The following is a 21,914-nucleotide window of genomic DNA, read 5'->3' as shown; positions in this document are numbered from 1 at the left end:
GGACAGTCAAGTCACACTGAGTACTGAGTATACATTTGCATGGACAGGCTGTGGCTGGTAACATTCTAGCCTGTTTCTTACTTGCACAGCTTACAAGATGATGGCTAGCTCACTGCAATGGAGAACAGGGGAGAGCTGAGCACAAATCTAAAGTTCTGCCAGTGCCACAGTAACACATACACACAAGACTGCAGAGAAAGTGCAGAGAGTGCAGAGAGTGTGCAGAAAGTGTGCAGAGAGTGTGCAGAGAGTGGAGAGAGTGGAGAGTGTGGAGAGAGTGCAGAGACTGGAGAGAGTGGAGAGAGTGGAGAGAGTGGAGAGAGTGGAGAGACTGCAGAGAGTGCAGAGAGTGGAGAGAGTGGAGAGAGTGCAGAGAGTGGAGGGACTGCAGAGAGAGAGAGAGGAGAGAGTGGAGAGAGTGGAGAGAGTGGAGAGAGTAGAGAGAGTGGAGAGAGTGCAGAGAGTGGAGAGAGTGGAGAGAGTAGAGAGAGTGGAGAGAGTAGAGAGAGTGGAGAGAGTGCAGAGAGTGGAGAGAGTGCAGAGAGTGGAGGGACTGCAGAGAGAGAGAGAGGAGAGAGTGGAGAGAGTGGAGAGAGTGGAGAGAGTAGAGAGAGTGGAGAGAGTGCAGAGAGTGGAGAGAGTGCAGAGAGTGGAGGGACTGCAGAGAGAGAGAGTGGAGAGAGTGGAGAGAGTGGAGAGAGTGGAGAGAGTGGAGAGAGTAGAGAGAGTGGAGAGAGTAGAGAGAGTGGAGAGAGTGCAGAGAGTGGAGAGAGTGCAGAGAGTGGAGGGACTGCAGAGAGAGAGAGAGGAGAGAGTGGAGAGAGTGGAGAGAGTGGAGAGAGTAGAGAGAGTGGAGAGAGTGCAGAGAGTGGAGAGAGTGCAGAGAGTGGAGGAACTGCAGAGAGAGTGGAGAGAGTGGAGAGAGTGGAAAGAGTGCAGAGACTGGAGAGAGTGGAGAGAGTGGAGAGAATGGAGAGAGGGCAGAGAGTGCAGAGAGTGCAGAGAGTGCAGAGAGTGAAGAGAGTGGAGAGAGTGGAGAGAGTAGAGAGAGTGGAGAGAGTGCAGAGACTGGAGAGAGTGGAGAGAGTGGAGAGAGTGCAGAGAGTGGAGAGAGTGCAGAGAGTGGAGAGCGTGGAGAGAGTGGAGAGAGTGCAGAGACTAGAGAGAGTGGAGAGAGTAGAGAGAGTGGAGAGAGTGCAGAGACTAGAGAGAGTGGAGAGAGTAGAGAGAGTGGAGAGAGTGCAGAGAGTGGAGAGAGTGCAGAGAGTGGAGGGACTGCAGAGAGAGAGAGGAGAGAGTGGAGAGAGTGCAGAGAGTGGAGAGAGTGGAGAGAGTGCAGAGAGTGGAGAGAGTAGAGAGAGTGGAGAGAGTAGAGAGAGTGGAGGGAGTAGAGAGAGTGGAGAGAGTGCAGAGAGTGGAGAGAGTGCAGAGAGTGGAGGGACTGCAGAGAGAGAGAGAGGAGAGAGTGGAGAGAGTGGAGAGAGTGGAGAGAGTAGAGAGAGTGGAGAGAGTGCAGAGAGTGGAGAGAGTGCAGAGAGTGGAGGGACTGCAGAGAGAGAGAGAGGAGAGAGTGGAGAGAGTGGAGAGAGTGGAGAGAGTGGAGAGAGTGCAGAGAGTGGAGAGAGTGGAGAGAGTGCAGAGAGTGGAGAGAGTGGAGAGAGTGGAGAGAGGAGAGAGTGGAGAGAGTGGAGAGAGTGGAGAGAGTAGAGAGAGTGGAGAGAGTGCAGAGAGTGGAGAGAGTGCAGAGAGTGGAGGGACTGCAGAGAGAGAGAGTGGAGAGAGTGGAGAGAGTGGAGAGAGTGGAGAGAGTGGAGAGAGTAGAGAGAGTGGAGAGAGTAGAGAGAGTGGAGAGAGTGCAGAGAGTGGAGAGAGTGCAGAGAGTGGAGGGACTGCAGAGAGAGAGAGAGGAGAGAGTGGAGAGAGTGGAGAGAGTGGAGAGAGTAGAGAGAGTGGAGAGAGTGCAGAGAGTGGAGAGAGTGCAGAGAGTGGAGGGACTGCAGAGAGAGAGAGTGGAGAGAGTGGAGAGAGTGGAGAGAGTGGAGAGAGTGGAGAGAGTAGAGAGAGTGGAGAGAGTAGAGAGAGTGGAGAGAGTGCAGAGAGTGGAGAGAGTGCAGAGAGTGGAGGGACTGCAGAGAGAGAGAGAGGAGAGAGTGGAGAGAGTGGAGAGAGTGGAGAGAGTAGAGAGAGTGGAGAGAGTGCAGAGAGTGGAGAGAGTGCAGAGAGTGGAGGGACTGCAGAGAGAGTGGAGAGAGTGGAGAGAGTGGAGAGAGTGCAGAGAGTGGAGAGAGTGCAGAGAGTGGAGGGACTGCAGAGAGAGTAGAGAGAGTGCAGAGAGTGCAGAGAGTGCAGAGAGTGGAGAGAGTGCAGAGAGTGGAGGAACTGCAGAGAGAGTGGAGAGAGTGGAGAGAGTGGAGAATGTGGAGAGAGTGCAGAGACTGGAGAGAGTGGAGAGAGTGGAGAGAATGGAGAGAGGGCAGAGAGTGCAGAGAGTGGAGAGAGTGGAGAGAGTGGAGAGAGTGAAGAGAGTAGAGAGAGTGGAGAGAGTAGAGAGACTGGAGAGAGTGGAGAGAGTAGAGAGAGTGCAGAGAGTGCAGAGAGTGGAGAGAGTGCAGAGAGTGGAGGGACTGCAGAGAGAGTGCAGAGAGTGGAGAGTGGAGAGAGTGGAGAGAGTGCAGAGACTGCAGAGAGTGGAGAGCGTGGAGAGAGTGGAGAGAGTGCAGAGACTAGAGAGAGTGGAGAGAGTAGAGAGAGTGGAGAGAGTGCAGAGAGTGGAGAGAGTGCAGAGAGTGGAGGGACTACAGAGAGAGTGGAGAGAGTGGAGAGAGTAGAGAGAGTGCAGAGACTGGAGAGAGTGCAGTATTTTGTGTGCTTCTCTTATGCTACTGACGTCTTGAGAGTGGGTGCGACAATAACAACAATGACAACATTGTAGCAGCCATCAAGACTAAACAACAAGACATAATGAAGTTGGTAACCTCCACAATGCCGTACTATGCCATTGGATCATCGTCATGATCAAAGTGAAGGTACGAGAGTGTCAGACACAAGGCACGCAAGATGTGATGACATCGTGGGGAAAATTCTACAGAGTCGTCTAACTCCAATGACATGTAAAGTCAACTGACAGGTGCAGGCATCTACTCTGACTCTGAGAATGTTATTGTGTTATAAGATAAAGTGCTCTTACAAGTACATCTTGTTTTGTGATGCAGTGCATATGCGGTGCATATCTGCACATGTATCATAATTATTATTATCATACCATGCTGTTATCGGATGGCAATAAACACAAACAGCTGAAGCGTCACGAACGAATTCCAGAGAAAGTGGTGATGGACAAAGAAGGTAACATGCTGATATCTTGTTTAGTATTTCATTGGACCTCATACCGGTATCTTCACTTGTATTTTACTTTGTCGCCTATCAAATAGAAGAGTTTACTTGCAACATTCATTAGCTGAGGGAGTTGAAGAGGGGAAAAGCCTGTAGAACAAATTTGCATTGCCCAGGAAGTACATAATTATTCCTTGAACAGGTTTAATAGCCCTACCTTCTTCCTCGAGTATGTCAGTATTGACCGCAAATGGTCCTGGAAAGACGAACAAGATAAAGTGATACAGTCAAAGAATTGCGGTTATAGGGGTGGAGTAAGCTGAGCTTTCACATTTCCTTTTCCATAGCCATAGCAGGGGCATCAGAAGATATTTTTAGTGTTTTACGGCCAGACATCTGAAGTACAATTTACTCGTGGCTGGCTAAGGCGAACACTTTGACAATTTAGAGCCCAGATCAGTGTATTGTAAATGATTCACGGGGTACCTCAGGCCACTTGTTGACCGTATCGTGTCCGACGCCCTTGCATAGGTATCCCTGCACCTTAGTGCACCCGAATTCTAACAACAGTGCCTGTGCCAATAGTGTGCAAGTGCAACAGGTAGCCGAGTGGTAGGCGCAGTGCAATCAACAAGAGTTAGCTTTTATTCTTTTTCTCTCAGGTACACACCTGGGATATAAGTATAAAATACATACTGAGTCCCGAGTGTTTACGGGAAATGAAAACCGAGATAAAAAACCGAGGCGTAGCCGAGGTTTTTTATCGAGGATTTTGATTTCCCGTAAACACGAGGGCGAAGTATGTATTTTATTTAAATCTATGCTAATAAAAAAACGACACGTGCAACAGTTACACGAACATTGCATCCTTCGAATTACATGTATACGCATGCACGAGTTCTTTCTCTTTCATTGCCTCGTGTTTGTCGAAGAGATGGCTGAGAGTGAGTGTCCGAGTCGCTTTCTTTCGTTATCAGACGAAGCGAAGCAGAAGCTTCTTGAGGATGCTACCCCTGCCTCAACGAGAGCAGCAACCAGACATTGGTTGACTGTTTTGAACGATTTTGTTGTCGAAATGGGGATGCAGTGTGATTTAGAAAAGATCAGCGAGAAAGATTTGGCTGGGATTCTGGAGAATTTCTACTGCAGTCTGAAAAGGAAAGATGGCCAAGAGTATAAAAGATCAAGCTATTTAGCAGCACGCGGAGCTGTTCAGCGAGAGCTCAATCGTTTGGACCGTGGCATCAATATCCAGAGCCCTGTTTTCTCACGTGCCAACAAACTCCTGGATGCAACGCTCAAAGAGAAGAAGAGAGACGGACGTAAAATGGCCGTCAATCACAAGGATGGTCTATCAGAGGAAGACTGGAAGAAGCTGAATGCGTACTTTTCCGACGTGTCGACAACGCTGGATATCAAGAAGGTTACTTACTACATCTGGTTTCAGTGTACTCTTCACTTCTGTCTGAGGGGAAGTGAGGCCCAGAGCCAGCTGAAGCCATCGGATTTGCAATTCACGACAGTTGCTGGCGAGAGGGCCATCGTGTTGCACTGTGATTTCCAATCAAAGAATCACCAAGGTGGCCTTCGCGGAACCAGCTCAGATACGAAGGGTGCTATCACCAAGCCAGAGACGATCTCAGTATTTGAGCGATTCCTGTCGAAACTGCTTGCTTCCTTCTTCATCCCTAAAAAGGGTTTTTTTATACGAGTGTTTATTTGCCTAGTGGTTTTTATTACTGGTTTTTTTATTGAGAACAATTGTTTTATACAGGTAATTATACAAAATAAATACCAGTTGTCCAAATGGGGAATGTGTGGAGGTTTTTTATTAGCATGATTTAATTATTAGTAAAAGAAGAAGCGCCAAATAAATAGGATTCAAGTTCTCTCCGGTGCACACCTGGAGGTTGAATACTTCTTCTTCTTGGTTTTGTCGTTGCTATAAAATCTAATCAAAACAGAAATGCGCGGCAGCTTTTATGCAGCAGACGCCGTACGCTTACATACGGAGATACACTAAATATACATCAGGTAAAGTTCCGTATTACTTCCGTATTAACCAGGCAGGGATACTACACAAGTATGACAAGGATATGTTCAAACTGACGTGAAAAAATGGCGGAATGGGAAAGTTGCCCTGGTACAATTCTCAGAGAGTTTGACTGACTGACTGACGCCATTTATCATTAGAACCTAGTGGTACATACCCCAGTGATTGGCAGTGAATAGAGGTCATACCCCAGTGATTGGCAGTGAATAGAGGTCATGCGATTACATCATCAGTTGACATGGTTTAGGCAAAGCTGTGAGACAGCGATGATGCATTAGCTGAAGAGAATCTGCCGACCCACACTGTATACTTAGAGCCTATAGGGAATTTGCTAGTTCAGAGCCATGACGTCACCATGACGTCACCATGACATCACCATAACATCACCATGATGTCAATAGCATAAACTGTTTTGTAGGACCGTTAGACATGCGGCTGCTGGGCATTTACAGTGCGTATCGGTTATAGCGTGGTCGTGTAAAAGAATATACTGCCTACAAGAATGACCTCTCATGTTTTCATAATCATAACATGGATTTCAAGTGCACTTTTATTCTTACAAGCAATTTTATCGTACAGTAGAATATATCGGTCCTAAGAATGGACTTTATGTAGCAAAACATACCAGATTAGTACAAAGTATATTGCCTGTAGTAATAACATCCGTCCAATGCAGTTCTGATTTGACTTGCGTTGGGTCGTAGTGCTGCAGGTTCAACTGTTGTGGTCATGTAACTCATGTTGCATAGCCACATAGTAAGCCTATGGGACTATAACCAGCCGCATGCACAGTAACACTACATTGCATGTACGATGATCTTCCTGCCTCCGCACACATGCACATGATATGTCACACTTGATTTATCGTGTGTAAGAAATATCGGAAATAAGAATAGAAAGTCGTTTTTCAAACACCCACGCTATAACCGATACCTACTGTACTTGAATATTTCTTTGTACTTGTATATCCGTTTCTTGTTGTTTGGTTTTGGTGCAGAGATATGAACGCAACGATGGCCTGTTTGCCTGCTGGAGGTAAGGACACACGTTTTTATTTATATGTTTCTCGTCACCTGAAAATCTAAAATTGTATGCGAGAGGTTGAATTTTTTTTTAATGGCCGATAAAATAGCGTACTAGACCTTTGGTCAAACTGAAATCCACCAATACACCGTGCATCCGTGGATGTGTCGAGCAGGGCAGGACAGCCAGGACAGGGTGCACAAGTGCATGTGCTGGTCCCCACAGTGCAGCACAGTTTTTTTCTTTTTTTTTCTTCCAGACTCGTGAATCGTATGCGCGTGTGTGACGAGAAACATAGAAATAAAAACGTGTGGCCTAACATAATAGTTACACAATGCATGCCATTGCATACACGCATTGCAAAGATAGTGACACACACACAGTGTATTGCATACACGCATTGCAAAGATAGTGACACACACACAGTGTATTGCATACACGCATTGCAAAGATAGTGACACACACACAGTGTATTGCATACACGCATTGCAAAGATAGTGACACACACACAGTGTATTGCATACATGCATTGCAAAGATAGTGACACACATACAGTGTATTGCACAAGAGAAGAAGAGGAGTACGGGTGCTGATACCTACCACAGACATTGCTTCGACGTGGCCAGGTCACATGACAATGATGTGATGATGTCACTGGTGTATCATGAGTCGTCATATCACCAACAGGAGACGGCGTGGTTATGTTGATATCATGCGCATGGCATAGTTCCACACCGGCCGCCATGATGAAAGCGACGATACATGATACGTGCACGCAGTAACGAACCTGCACATGTCACAGCACACACAAGCGCGTGCACATGACAAGCACACAGAAACACACAGAAACACACAAAAGCACAAACAAGCGCACACATGCACAAGCACACGCACAAGGATACATCAACATACACCAGGAAACATCAGATTTACAAGATTCAACATGTGCCCAGTGAGAAGGGAAGACTACAGCAGATTTCCACATAATTATCTCTTCTGATCATCTCTTCTGATCATCTCTTCTGATCTGATCTCATCTGATCTTACTTCTTCCCGTATAGCACTGACGTCTCACCAACCATTTATGCTGGAATTCTTTCTAAATTGTCCTCCTGCCGAACATTATCTCTCCAAGGGCTTAGACAGACGAGTGTGTGTGTGTGTGGGGGGGGGGGGGGGTGGGGGTTGGAGGAGAAGGGGATTATAAACATGAACCAGTCACTTGTAGTTGGTCACTAATCCTGTTTTTCGACATAAAGAAAACACCCGGATAGTGGCAGACACTGTGTATTATCAGTAGTGTAGTGCTACAGTAGTTGAATTCAAACAAGACGACTGTATGGGACTGTATGGGACTGTATGGGACTGTACGGGACTGTACGGGACTGTACGGGACTGTACGGGACTGTACGGGACTGTACGGGACTGTACGGGACTGTACGGGACTGTACGGGACTGTACGGGACTGTACGGGACTGTACGGGACTGTACGGGACTGTACGGGACTGTACGGGACTGTACGGGACTGTACGGGACTGTACGGGACTGTACGGGACTGTACGGGACTGTATAGGACTGTATGGGACTGTATGGGACTGAATGGGACTGTATGGGACTGTATGGGACTGGTCAAACTTGTGCATGTACGATTTGTTAAACACAGATCAAGATCCGGTGGATCCGAATGCAAATGGAAGGAAGGCATTGGATCCAGTATTGCTGGTAATATCATAACCAGTGGTTATTGATCATTTCCATAATGAAATGAGCAGTTGCGTGTATATTCGCAAGGGCAAGTATAACACATCCCCCATAATCACCCCCCCCCCCCCTCCCCCCGCCCCCCCCCCCCCCCCTTACGCTCCCCATAAGTACGGATCTCAGCGTGGAACTGCGCAGGGCTTTGTGCACTCAATGATGTAATCGATTTCTGATGGCAGACTGGAAAAATGGCGATTGCCAAAAACCGGCTAAAATGCAGCTCAGACAGTCGATATTTGACGACTCCCCAATGCAGCTCAACCTTGATTTTGAAGTTTGAACATTTCTAGAGAGAAAGAAAGAAAGAGAGAGAGAGAGAGAACTAGAGAGAAAGGTTACTCAAGCTAATGGTTGAGTAGAGGTTCTGGGGGTGACACTGATAGGCTAATACCATCTGACGATTTCCACAGCTTGTACCGTTTGTTGCAGCAAGTAAGTGAAAATGCGCCGACAGAAGATCGGCGATAATGAAGTCGGCTTTGAGTAGATTTGGCTTTTGCCATCTTCGGGAGTCGCTCCTGTTACCTGTCACAACCAAACCGCGTCTCCACACGACTACTCAAACAACACCCTGTCCACACCTGACAATCGATTTCGTTGCAACAATAGCCATCCGCGCGGCCATATGTCAGAAATGCAGAAACGCACAAGAACGAACGTCGAACGTGGTCACCTTTGAAGCATGAAAGCTTCGGTCAAATTTCCTGCCAGCTCTCAACATCCAACATGAAGTATTTCTGTCGGGTTCGCCATTGAATCCAGAGCTTTTCTCCCGTTTAATCCAGTGATTTTCACCTCGGAGATCATGGTATCAATCCGCATGGTCGTCATTTTGAGTCCTAAAACTAGAACTAGGGGTGCAAAGTTCGGTAACGGAAAGAATATTCGGATTAATTTATAGAAAAGACAAAAGGACGAAGGAACTACAAGTTACGCTATAATGTCCATTAACACCGCCAGTTACTAAACAATCAGCTCATGCGATAATATTGCACGACACTGACCGACGGTACTCGGAAAATCAATATTCGTATTCGTTTCACCCCTAATAATAATGCTGACGTTTGGGACGAAAACGGCTTTGCGCCATCCAACAAAGTTACAAATCGATGCTAAAACTCGGCGGCGGCCAACATACCAACCAAGATCCCATTCTGGCGAGCAGGTAACCTATAACAGTCACTTTCCTTGCAAGGAATTTCAGCCATTTCTCTCAATTTTCTGCAAACTACATAGTCCGTGTTTGGTAAAAAATTCTGCAAGCCAAATCTGATGCGCGCTTGACTGCATGCGCGAGCTGCCTGTGCAGGGCACACGTTGATATCCCCACCATACGTAATGTTTACCCTCCCCCCCCCCCCCCATAAGCAAGTATTACCCCCTCCCCATAAGCAAGTATTTACCCCAGTCCTCTTCCCCACATCTCCCACGAGCAATACTTAGTATTTACCCCCCCCCCCCCCCCCCATCCACATACGTAAGTATTACCCCAGCTCCCCATAAGCAAGTATTTACCCCATCCCCCCCCCCCCTCTCCCATCCCCATACGTAAATATTTACCCCAGCTCCCCATAAGCAAGTATTTACCCCTCCCCAGCTCCCCATAAGCAAGTAATAGAAGTATTTACCCCTTGCCACGTCCCTATTTATACTGTAATATCGCGTATAAAAGCATGACCTGTATAGAAGCATGACTCGAATAGAAGCCGCTTTCTGCACAGTGTACATGCATAGTACATGTACATGTGTGACAGTATGCACTGCACAGGGTACATGCATAGTACATGTACATGTGTGACAGTATGCACTGCACAGGGTACACTGATCATGGGGAAGTTAAGGCAAAAATTAAAATTTCAGCAGTTGTAGTCTTCGAGGTGCTGAGTCGAATGGTCTTGGTCCGAGAAAGCTGAGACGGTCCCTTCCTACTTGAATCCCAATCGAACTTGCGCACTTCCACCCAAACTGGGTGACTGCGCCCTACTAGATGGGGATTTGTATGCAAAATGTCACTAAAAGCGCCATTTCGTTCTTATAAAAGCACGGATGACCGCGATTGGCCCATATGTTGTAGTCTTTTGGACGCTGAGTCGACTGGTTTTGGTCCGAAAAGGCTGCGATGCAGCGTTCCTCCTTTATTCCCAATCGAACATGGTTGAACAAGCGGTCACGTGCTCCTGCGTACACCAGTCACCTGGTCACCATGCCTGCAGGGTACAACTTACTAGCCTGTTTGACCTTTTTTGGGTGCAGCAGTCCTGTCACTCGAGTTGAACTCGAGTTGAACCTTGGTGTGAAGGTTGTCGCCTGCTGGCGTGGTGACCAGGTGATTTGGGCACCCAGGAGCACGTGACCGCTTGTTCAACCATGTTCGATTGGGAATAAAGGAGGAACGCTGCATCGCAGCCTTTTCGGACCTAAACCAGTCGACTCAGCGTCCAAAAGACTACAACATATGGGCCAATCGCGGTCATCCGGCTTTTATAAGAACGAAATGGCGCATTTAGTGACATTTTGCATACAAATCCCCATCTAGTAGGGCGCAGTCACCCAGTTTGGGTGGAAGTGCGCGAGTTCGATTGGGATTCAAGTAGGAAGGGAGCGTCTCAGCTTTCTCGGACCAAGACCATTCGACTCAGCACCCCGAAGACTACAACTGGTGAAATTTTGATTTTTGCCTTAACTTCCCCTTTAACGTAGAAAAAATTAATGTTTTGAAGAGAAGCATAACTTGAATAGAAGCATGGTTCGAACCCCGGCTTATACGGCCGTAAGCACCTGCTATATACGCGACATTACGGTAAGCAAGTATTCCCCCCCCCCCCTTCCTCCCGGGGTCAGTAAGTATACAAAATTCCGGCGTGTTCACATTTCAGCCTCCTAGGGCTAAACCATTTTTCGGGCGTGGTAAAATCTCACCCTGTACCACCACTGCCTGTGTATTCTGTCAGCCTGTACCACCACTGCCTGTGTATTCTGTCACCCTGTACCACCACTGCCTGTATATTCTGTCACCCTGTACCACCACTGCCTGTGTATTCTGTCACCCTGTACCACCACTGCCTGTGTATTCTGTCAGCCTGTACCACCACTGCCTGTATATTCTGTCACCCTGTACCACCACTGCCTGTGTATTCTGTCACCCTGTACCACCACTGCCTGTATATTCTGTCACCCTGTACCACCACTGCCTGTATATTCTGTCACCCTGTACCACCACTGCCTGTATATTCTGTCACCCTGTACCACCACTGCCTGTATATTCTGTCACCCTGTACACGCTGTTTTTTTTCGCGAAATTTGGACATTTAACAAGATGGCAGCCAAAAGTCTCGATTGGGCTGGATCGGCAAGGAAATTTGAATTTTCAAATTCTCAGCAGCCGATTTCGCTGTGGTTTTCGCTCGATTTAGAAAGCTACCAGGCCAGGTTTACCCGGAAAACAGGTATTCCGTGTTCCTCTTGAAACTAGCTTTCCGCTGGTACCTCACATGGCCAACTTCGTCTCAGGAACAGTTTGTTCCGCGTTGCACAAGTCATGCCTTCTTTCTCGCTCGTTCCTTGATTCATCGTTGACATGCCTGCGTCAAGAAGCCCTTTCAGGAGTTTTCCCAGTCTAGCTTTCAGTTTTCCCAGGTAGAGGACTATCTTCTGGCTATCTTCACCAAGTTTTATCACGTCCCGTGCACAAACTTCAGGTCCCGTGCGTTCGATGCTGAGCTACCTTTTCATGCGATTTAGGGGACAGATGGCATGGCGCTGGAGTCGCTGTTGAGTCCAGGAGGCCGAGGCCTGGTGGAAACTGCCCAGTAGACATGTGGGGTATTGCTGAAAAAGGCAGCAAGCACACAGATAGCCCCGAAATTGTGATGTAGATCCAATCGTGCGTTTGTTCGAGTGCATATCGGCAAATTTGAAAGTTGCACCCGTGATCCCGGCGAGGAGAAGCTGAAAATCAGTGCGTGCGTCAATATCCAGACTACCAGGGACAGCTTGGAGAGGTTCGAAAAGGTCAGGATGCTGGTTGACCACGGCAGGAGTTCCTTTTACCTTCCTTCTCTCTCAAATTGTCTGGATATTGAGTATCTCGCTCGAGCGCTTTCAAATAATAAATCCTGGTTTGACTTGCGAAATCGTGGAACCACACGGAGAGTGACATGAGTTTCATCCCAAAACGCAAACTCCCATCGTATTCATGAGGTTTGTACCGCGTTACGTAAATCGCACCGAACGACTCCATATTGTTAGATGTCCGTGCGCGAACAGCCGTGTGTACCACCACTGCCTGTGTATTCTGTCACCCTGTACCACCACTGCCTGTGTATTCTGTCACCCTGTACCACCACTGCCTGTATATTCTGTCACCCTGTACCACCACTGCCTGTATATTCTGTCACCCTGTACAGCATACATGTATATCGCAAACAAAAAACCAAACTGCAACAAATTTTAGGCCTTGAAGACTCAAGCCGAAAATCGCCGAAAATAGATACGCGCCGAATAGTTGATTTACAGTACTTCATTCATGGCAATACTCATATCAAAACAAACCAATGACAGCTGTATAGTGCTGCTCAATGAAATCCAGTTGAGTCACTCAAGTACGCGTGGCGGGCGTTGCGCAGCCATAGACCTGCGAAGACTGGGCTGCGAAATGGTGTAAGGGCACGTTCAGACTGGCGTAAAAAGCCAGCGGAATGTGAAAGTTGTCAAGGTGAATCGCTCACGTGACGTTCCCGCCAGCGTAAACACGGAAAAGGTTTCCCACCACTCTGCAGGCCGGTGGAATGCAGATTCCAGTGGCACGCGGAGCGCTTTTGATATCCTTGCAGCACATAATCTCTCTTTTCGTTTTAATTCAGCCTCTTGCAGTCAGACTCTTTCAGTCTGACTGCATGCTTTTTAGTTTTGAGTTTTGACTTCTAGACTGCCAACTTCTCCCATCATGCCAAAATCTTTGTTCGACTCAGCAATGGAGAGGGAGTGCATGGAGCTGTACGTGGTGATTTTTGCGGGCCGCTCTGCAGGCAAAACGCTTACTGCGAACAAGAAGCATACTCTGATCTCGGAGCGGATGAATGCCACCCAAGCACCAAACACTCCGGACATAGTATTCTTTCCGCCTACAAGCACAAGCAAAAGCACAATGATCCAGTATCTCAACAGACTGAATTAGTTTATTTTGATATCCAACTCAAACTGAGTCAACTCAAATTTTTCAAATGTCGAAGCTTCACATGTACTGGCCATTCCAGCGGGATACACGTGCAGTGTGATTGCGATTCCCGGGATTACGCTGCAGTACCTGAGGGTGCGTTTACACGACAACGCTGCCAGCGAAAACGCAAGAATATTTTTGCGTTTTGGCCTTCCGTTTACACGACAGTACACGAAAACGAAAGAAACGCAAGCGCGAAACGGAACAAAATAAAAACGCTCACCAAGGTGTAAGAATCTGGAAACGCAACTATTTTTTTCCGGATTCCAACCGTGTAAACAGCGAAAACGGAGCCTCATCGTCTCTGTGCCATGGCTATGGCAATGGCGGAAAAATAGAAAGAGCTGAGAGACGTATTTTTGTGTGGTGGATTATTAGAAATAATTTCATCACGCTCACAAGGCCATCCTCGTGCAGCGTTCTTTACTAACTCCATCCTCGCGTAGTGCCTACATGTACTGTACGTTCCGTTGTTCTCTGGGTGCAACCCGCATGCCCAGGATTTGGAGCTCTTCACTGGACGCCCACAAAAGAAGGATGATCGCTGTATACATGTATATAGCCGTTCTCTGCGCACTCTTTGCAGTCCAAACCTGCGATCACTTGGCCAACCTACACGCTCATCTACTGCACCGTTCGAAAGTAGAGAAATAGTTGGTGCAGTGGTATTTACTGCAGAAACGGGACCTGGATAGGAGAGCGTATTTGCGCACCCAAAATTCAACGGTACGGCACCTGTGGACTGCATGTCCGTGCACGCAGAGCGTTCTCGTGTAAACACCCGAAAACGCTGCAGCGTTTTCGGGTAAACTCCCGAAAACGCATACAGCTTTGCGGGATCGAAAACGCAAAAATAGTCCAGCGTTGTCGTGTAAACGCACCCTTAGACTATAGCTTTCCGGCGGCTATTCACGCCAGTCTGAACGCGCCCAAGGCGCAAACTTGAGTGACACCACTAGATGTAGATTTCATTGAGCACGACTGTACTTATAAGTCATAGTGTACAATCATGTATATGCCTGAGAGTGGCGGGAAGCCTTTGGTCGCTGGCTGAAAGAACAGGGATAATGTTCTATGCAAGGCTGCATTCCCAATACATGTACATCTGGTCATCAGGTTTCTTCTACAAAAAGGAAAGTAACTTACCACTGCGTGCAGTCTCATCGGCTTCTGCAATGTTGTGCGGTGCTTAGAACACCACGTCGCCATGATGTAAACCTTCACTGCTCGAAGTTGAACAACATGTGCTGCAGGCAAGTTGTTCCCTCCCTTTGTCTGGAGCTAACTTGGGAGAACGAGTTCCCGTTTCTTTGCACGCCCTGTTCGGGGAATACTCAGCGATAGTGCTAGTGCAGCCCACAAAAAACGCCTACACAGAATCGTTACTCGCTCCACAAATAACTCTATCAGCTTGTGGAGACTCGCTTCCTGATCTGGTTGTAGTTTGCTTCCGAGATGTTCCGGCAGTCCAACAGCCAGTACCACTTTGCTGCTTGTCCGTCGCTGACTGGTCGCTGTACTCAGGCTGTCTATTCGTGCCAAGAAACTACCACAAAACTCATCCGTCTGTCTCAACCAGAACGCCGCAACACCTAGGCAAAAACGAAATGTTCGACTCCAGCTTCACAAAACCGACCCAAGTGGGGAGACGTGTAGCTAGGGACCTTAGCACAGAGATAGAGGCTACTGCAGTTACGTAGACCTAGTCCAACAGGAGACACGCGTTACGTGTAACGCTGAACATGCACAAAGCTCAGCCCTAGCCCTGGCCCTTCTCCAGTCCACGGTCCGAGTGACTTGGACTGTTGGAGACTAGCGCTGGCGGGAGGATGTGTAAGGTCTAGCAGCTTGCAGACGTGTGAACAGAACGCTCGCACCATGTACAGTGTACAAAGGCCACTGAGCTAGTATTGCCAACGCGAAAGCTACTACTGAGTCTGTTTCACTCACTACCAGTCTTCACTCTTCAGACGTTCAGTGCTCGTTCTCCATGATTCTCATCTAGACATAGGAGATAACCGTGATGACTATCGAGGCACTTTTCGTCTTCCTCGTCTTCTTCAACTTTCAAGTCAGTCTCCATCCGATTCTCCTCCGTGGCGTGGTACTGCGAGAAAATGCGCCGATACGGAGTGTGTATGAATCTAGCCTGGGCGAATGATTCGTCAACGGCAGTGAACGGTCTGTTCTAGACTAGTCTAGAGTCTAGAGTGTGACATTGCATGAGTACTACACTAGTAGTATTACTTCACTACACTACTATAGTCTATACTGAGCCCGGAATGCAGAGGAAGCCCCTTGTCGCCGTGATCAAGGGAAGGACAAGCGCTTGTCGTCGGTGCTGGAGGCTGCGCATGCGGAGCTGAGGTACTAGTAGAGAGGTTTTGCAGAGCGAACGTTCGCAATGATTTTCGCGTTCCGGGTTGCGAAAACTATTGCGAACGTTCGCGCGAAATTTGTGTTTTGCATGTTTTTCGCTCCCAGGAATTTTCGCGTGCACTCGCTTGTTTGAGAAGTGGTCTTCATCCGATTATTTTGTTGTTGCGAGTGACGGCGCCCTGAGTCATGGCCTGAGACGAGAGCTCTTTGACTACCTTGTCCATGGCCGGAGACTCACAGACAAACGGGTTGGCTTGTGCCGTAATCTGGCGCATCAACACCTGAAATTCAGAAAGGCATCGCGTGTTGGTGTAACCGACTCTGAGCAGTGAGAAGACGAGCAGGCAGGAGATCGGGGATGGTTCCGGAGATGAAGCAACACGGGCTGCCACAAGTATAGGAAAGCAAGCACCCGCCGCCAAGCCATGAGTAGAGATGAAGCACAAACATGAGGATTGAGGGTGGCTCACCGCGCACGAACAGTCCACAAAGAGCGAACATTACTGCGAACGTTTGCATGTTTCTTGCTCCAAGAAAATTTCGTGTGTACGAGTACTCGCTTGTTTTTGAGAAGTGTTCTCCATCCGATTATTTGTTTGTTGCGAGTGGCGGCACGCGCACCAGGTACCCTGAGTCACGGCCTGAGACGAGAGCTCTTTGACTACGTTGTCCATGGCCGGAGACCCACAGACAAACGGGCCGGGTTGGCTTGTGCCGTAACCTTGCGCATCAACACTTGAGATTCAAAAAGGCATCGTTGATGTAACCGATTCTGAGCAGTGAGAAGACGAGCAAGCAGGAGATCGGAGATGGTTCTGGAGATGAAACAACACGGGCTGCCAAAAGTATCGGAAAGCTAGCACTCGCGGACCAAGCCAAGACTGCAAGAGTAGAGATCCAGCACAAACTTGAAGATTGAGGGTCGCTCATGTCCGTGCACCAGGCTGACCAGCGGTCCACAAAGAGCGAAAATTACTGCGAAAGTTTGTTTCGCGTTTCCTGCAACTTTCGCGTTCAAAACTGCGAACGTTCGCACGAAGTTTCGCTTTTCGTGACGTCAAACGAAAATTCGCGCGAACGTTCGCTCTGCAAAACCTCTCTAATAGGTGTACGTGTGTGGACGTGTGTGTGTGTGTGTGTGTGTTTGTGTGTGGACCAACTGCATGCCTGCTGCCATGCCAGTGCTGGAGTTGTACTCTGCAAGTAGTCATGTACTGATGTAGGTCTACATGTGGTACAGTTGCATGACAGTACATACTGTACTGGTATCACTGGTATCACTGGTATCACTTTCGCCGAAACATCGTTTTCATAACCGCAATGTATTTCGATAGGTATCCTATTTCATTTACTTGCGAAACACCTGAAAAAAACGCCTAGCCAGCGCATAGCTCTGTCCTTGGCCAGCGCATAGCTCTGTCCTTGGCCAGCGCATAGCTCTGTCCTTGGCCAGCGCATAGCTCTGTCCTTGGCCAGCGCATGTTGTAGCTGACTACAAGTACAACAGCGACTACATTTTTATCAAGTACATGTACAATGAAACTGAGGCGAAGACTCGCCGAAGTGGTGGCCCGGCGATGTGGATTACATGTATGTATTTGCTTGGTGTGTTCCTAATAAACACGTCAGGCGATGCGGCCGCGTATCCGGCTCCCGGCTACTAGTACTAGTACTAGTCTTTAGTAACCTTTTTAATACAAGCGTGTGTACAGGTACAAATCTTTGAGTCTTGACAGGCGCTACTCCGCTCTAGGCATGATGAAGCGAGGTACATAGGTCGTCCCTCGTCATAATCTTACTATCTCTGAGTTTCACGGTTTTAACTAGGGCTCAAACGGTCACGGTTTTACCCCTGACGATTAACTGCTAAGCTAACGGTCGGTTAACCGGTTATAACCTATAAGCCACGGCAATCCTGCGGACTCTTTTTTAACCGTATATTTGACTATACTCATTCAAAAAATGTACCCTATTCAGTACAACCCACACTTGTACATTCCCTTGCATGCTCATTCATACATACTCTCACACCAAGAGACCAGATATGACCGAGTTGACAGCCCAGAAATTGCGTACGGGTGCGACAGCCCGCGAAAGTGCACACTTTGCAACGACCTGATACTTGAAAAATTGACTGAAAAGTTACTGCGTAACCGTTATCTTTATCGGTTAACCGTTAATTCTTCGTAACCGGTCTGCTACCGGTTAATCGGACTAATCGTTTGAGCCCTAGTTTTAACCGATCATCAGAGAGAAAAGTCGGAGTTCCAGAAGAAACGCTTTTCGTCCCTCTCAAGTGTGTGCATCATGCATCATGGTATTATAACCCAATACTCTAGTTCAAACCTAGTATTAGATAAACCTTGGAAGTTGTAAGGGAGCATCTCATAAGTTCGCATTTTTTTGCAAACGTAACGCATTTTGAATAGACTTTACCCCCCCCCCCCCCTCTATTCGAAAGTCTTATCGCACATTTTCTGCGTCCATTCCCCATGCTATGGTATGCTTATGTACATCATACTACATGTACATGGGTATGAATGTTTTGCTAGTGTCCTACTCCTAGTGAATGGCATACAGTAGTACCACATTTACTCAGGGCCTGCTGGAAAGCCGGGTTAGCCGGGTCACGCGCCCGGCTGGGGAACTGCACGACCTGGCTGAACAGATAACACCCGGTCCAGTCTGACCCGGCTGAAAAATGTCTCAAACGGACAATGGATTCCTAAAATACCGGAATTTTACAACTCGCAGACCCCATCTGTTGCAAATCTAGCGCAACCGTACACACTACAGTCTACAAGCGACAGAAACTCGGCTAGGGTCAACTGGGGTCAACTGGTTCGAGCGCGATCTGGCCAGCGGCGAGCAGGAAGTCAGGACATTCAAAGTCGATGTTGCAGGCAGTCAAAAGTGTAACTTTGGGTATAGCTTTTGACACAGTTGCAAGTTTTCAGCCGACTGGTGATTTGGACGATGGAGCCCGCAGCGAAGAGAAAAAGAACTCACGCTTTTTTTTTTTTTTTTTTTTTTTTTTTTTTTCTTTCCATGACTCTTGCCAGTCTTGGAAGAAAGGTCGACCCTGGCTGGACTACGACCATGCCAGTCTATCCATGTCGTGCGCTTTGTGCGAGACGCATTTCCAAAGGAAGACGAGCGGCGGTGGATTTGGTCGCGATGCGTGGTTGAAAGGTAAGAACTCGAATTATCGGCATGCTGCTCGGCTCCATCCTGGCTTTCGACATCCGCTCAAGTAATCGTTTAGTCTCACCCACCCGAACCTCCGGGCCTCGAAAGGCGTCCAGCAGATGTTCGAGATTCTCGCCGAGCAACATGCTGGAGACTACCCGAACCTGGCGCGCATCGCTGACGGGGGATTGGCCGTTTGCCTGTCCACTACTGAATGCGAGCGAGACTCCAGCTTGCTGAAGCTTGTGAAGACGGCGATGCGGAACTCGCTGTCGACGAGGAATCTGGAGATGATCATCGCAATCAAGCTCGACGTTCCTGCCGTCGCCGACTTCAACTACGACAAGGCTATGGCTGCATGGCATTCTGAGGTGACTCGGCGTACTACGACTGCCACGTCAACCTCGTCTGAACGGAGGGACCTGGCCCGCACACCCAGAGCAGCAGCGGCAGCAGCAACGCCAGCAGCAGCAGCAGCAGCAACGCCAGCAGCAGCAACAGCGCCATCAGCAACAGCAGCGCCAGCAGCAGGAGCAGCAGCATCAGCAGCAGTTGCAACTCCACCAGTTCTCCAGTCTGCTGAAGCCTTTCAGCGGATGGTTCAGCAGATGCCAGTCGGCTTGGCCATGCAGATGATGCAGTGGCAGCAAGCAGCCACTCCACAAGGTGTTGCAGGCATCCCCCCCCCCCCCTCCCCCCCCCCCCCCCAGTGCTCTATTATGTTCGTCCTGCTACTAGCACTTATTAGAAAACAGAATTCCTTTTTTTTCAAATTCTTAAATCATCCAATGGAACTGCTTTGCATTCTTCACGTAATGTCGTAATACCTTCTACGTTTGCGGACTTTGATAGTTCGGGCTGTTCTCTAAAATTTCCGATTTCCGGTAATAAATTTGCCTTTCTGTTTTCCTGCGTTTTGAGCAAGCTTTTTGGTTGTTTTTCTGCTGGATGATCTGACCCAGCTTGACCTGGCTGGCCTGCATGCGCCAGGTACACTCTGACCGGGCTGTCTTGAATGTCTAGAGCAAGCCCTGTTACTGAATACAAGGACAATCCCACATGGCATGTACACGCACATAAAAATAATAGTTTCTCCTCAACACCTGTAGAATTATGTACTGCTGTAAAAGCTGGCCAGGTACACGGTTTGATCAGGCTGGTGTGACATTTGACACCTCTGAGTAGCCTGCATGCATGCATGATGCAGTGCAACTTGCAAGGGTTAGCTGATCTGCAAACACAGATCTACACCTAAACACCCACACTCATTAATTTTGCTGAAGTGATCTAGCACATGCACAGCACGGTACCGGTAGTACAGTAGATAGTATTAGTACACTTCCAGAAAATGTGCGAACTGTCATTTTTCTATTCGAAACGGGCGCTATGCTATGCTACCCCCCTACCCCCGTTTCGAAATGCGTTACGTTTAGAAAAAAATGCGAACTAATGAGATGCTCCCTAATATAGAGTGTCCTCCGCCTTGTTTCATGCTCTCAATCTAATATGCTGCATGTACATGTACATGACATTATACATGACTTGTACTATATACATTGCAATTTCAAATTTGGACTTCACGGAGAATTCAAGTTTTTAGGAAATTAGAGGCCACATGCCACCTACTGCTCTTTTCTCTCCGAAACTCAACACTTGCAAGCCAGATATGAAAGAAAGAAAGAAAGAAAAAATCATCAGTCACACCACCGGGACTCGAACCAGGGACCTTGCTATTCGCGAGCAATGCTCTCTTTCTTTCATATCTGGCTTGCAAGTGTTGAGTTTCGGAGAGAAAAGAGCAGTAGGTGGCATGTGGCCTCTAATTTCCTAAAAACTTGTACTATATGCATGTCTGTACAATGTCATGTAACCTGGTAACAAGGTAGAGATACATGTATGTGTGAACTACATGTATACCTAGGGGTGCGCGGATTATGCTCGCTCGGCGAGTTGTACCAGAATTTGTCACTTTTTCGACTTTCCTGATTGTTTCTTTGTTTCTTGCTACTAGTAGGGGCCTATAGCCAGTATAGGGAGCTGAATATTCTTGATTCCCTCGATATAACAATACAAAAAGTACATGTATGTTATAACGGTCACAGTCTAGTCAGCGAAGATTCGACAGTTTACATGATACATGCCCAGATGATTTTAGTTTTTCTGTTCTTTGTCGTGCACGGTATGCTAGTCAGTTGAAAGTACTTGAGGCTGTTTGTATTCGTTTGCATAAGCCTGATCTTTGTAAGCAGAAGAAACATGTAGTTGCGTTAAAATTGTTTTCGTAGGTGCACAGTAGGCACCGGCGGATTATGCTTGTGAAATCATGGAATTATTCTTTCATGGATTCTCGCAATATGCTCACAAAATCCTCATAGTAGGGAGGTTTCGCTCTACGGAATTACGTATGAAAATAACGTATGAACTGCACGGAATTTTCATACGTAAAAATCAGAGCTGTTGGGTTTCGCTCTACGTGATTTCTCCACGACTGCTAAACATGCGTTGTTGCTTTGGATCCCATGGAGACGCGTTGGCTGCATGCGCCCACAGCATGCACCATGAACCGAAACCGCGTTTTCCATTATATTTTACACGTGGTGTACGGTGTGTGCACCTTGTGTTTCGCGCGGCTTGAACGTTGCCATGGACAAATGCGGAAAATGCGAAAAAATATTTCAAAAAGTCCTACGGAGGACCCAACGTAGGAAAGAGCTTTCCTACGGAAATCCGTAGAGAGATTTACGTATGAAAGTTTCCCTCGCTCCCCGGCGCGTACGACATACAGATATTCATACGTAATTACGTAGAGCGAAACCTCCCTATTATGCTTTGGCACGCGGGGATACATATCCACTTTGTTGTACTTATGGTCCAGTTATGGAGCCTCAAAGGTCGGAATATTGTGCCTTTTCGTACTTGCAAGTGGCCATAAGTACAACAAAATACATGAGTATCCCC

General features: G+C 47.8%; 1 protein-coding gene across 1 annotated transcript in view; it reads right to left on the bottom strand.

Annotated features, from left to right (window-relative positions):
- The window catches only part of LOC135813181 (uncharacterized), a 49,721-nt gene extending 34,102 nt beyond the window's left edge, over positions 1 to 15,619 (bottom strand). The window contains exons 1-3 of the mRNA XM_065326394.1: positions 14,535 to 15,619; positions 7,010 to 7,196; positions 3,551 to 3,589 (exon numbers count right to left, since the gene is read on the bottom strand). Of these exons, the coding sequence (XP_065182466.1) occupies positions 3,551 to 3,589; positions 7,010 to 7,196; positions 14,535 to 14,597 (289 nt within the window). The 5' untranslated portion in view covers positions 14,598 to 15,619. The remainder of the gene's footprint in view (positions 1 to 3,550; positions 3,590 to 7,009; positions 7,197 to 14,534) is intronic.
- Between the last annotated feature and the right edge of the window lie 6,295 nt (positions 15,620 to 21,914).

This window comes from Sycon ciliatum, chromosome 3 (genome assembly GCF_964019385.1).
Source record: "Sycon ciliatum chromosome 3, ocSycCili1.1, whole genome shotgun sequence".
Lineage (NCBI taxonomy): Eukaryota > Metazoa > Porifera > Calcarea > Leucosolenida > Sycettidae > Sycon > Sycon ciliatum.
The sequence above is the reverse complement of the archived record's forward strand: the minus strand, read 5'-3'. Positions and strand labels throughout refer to the sequence as shown.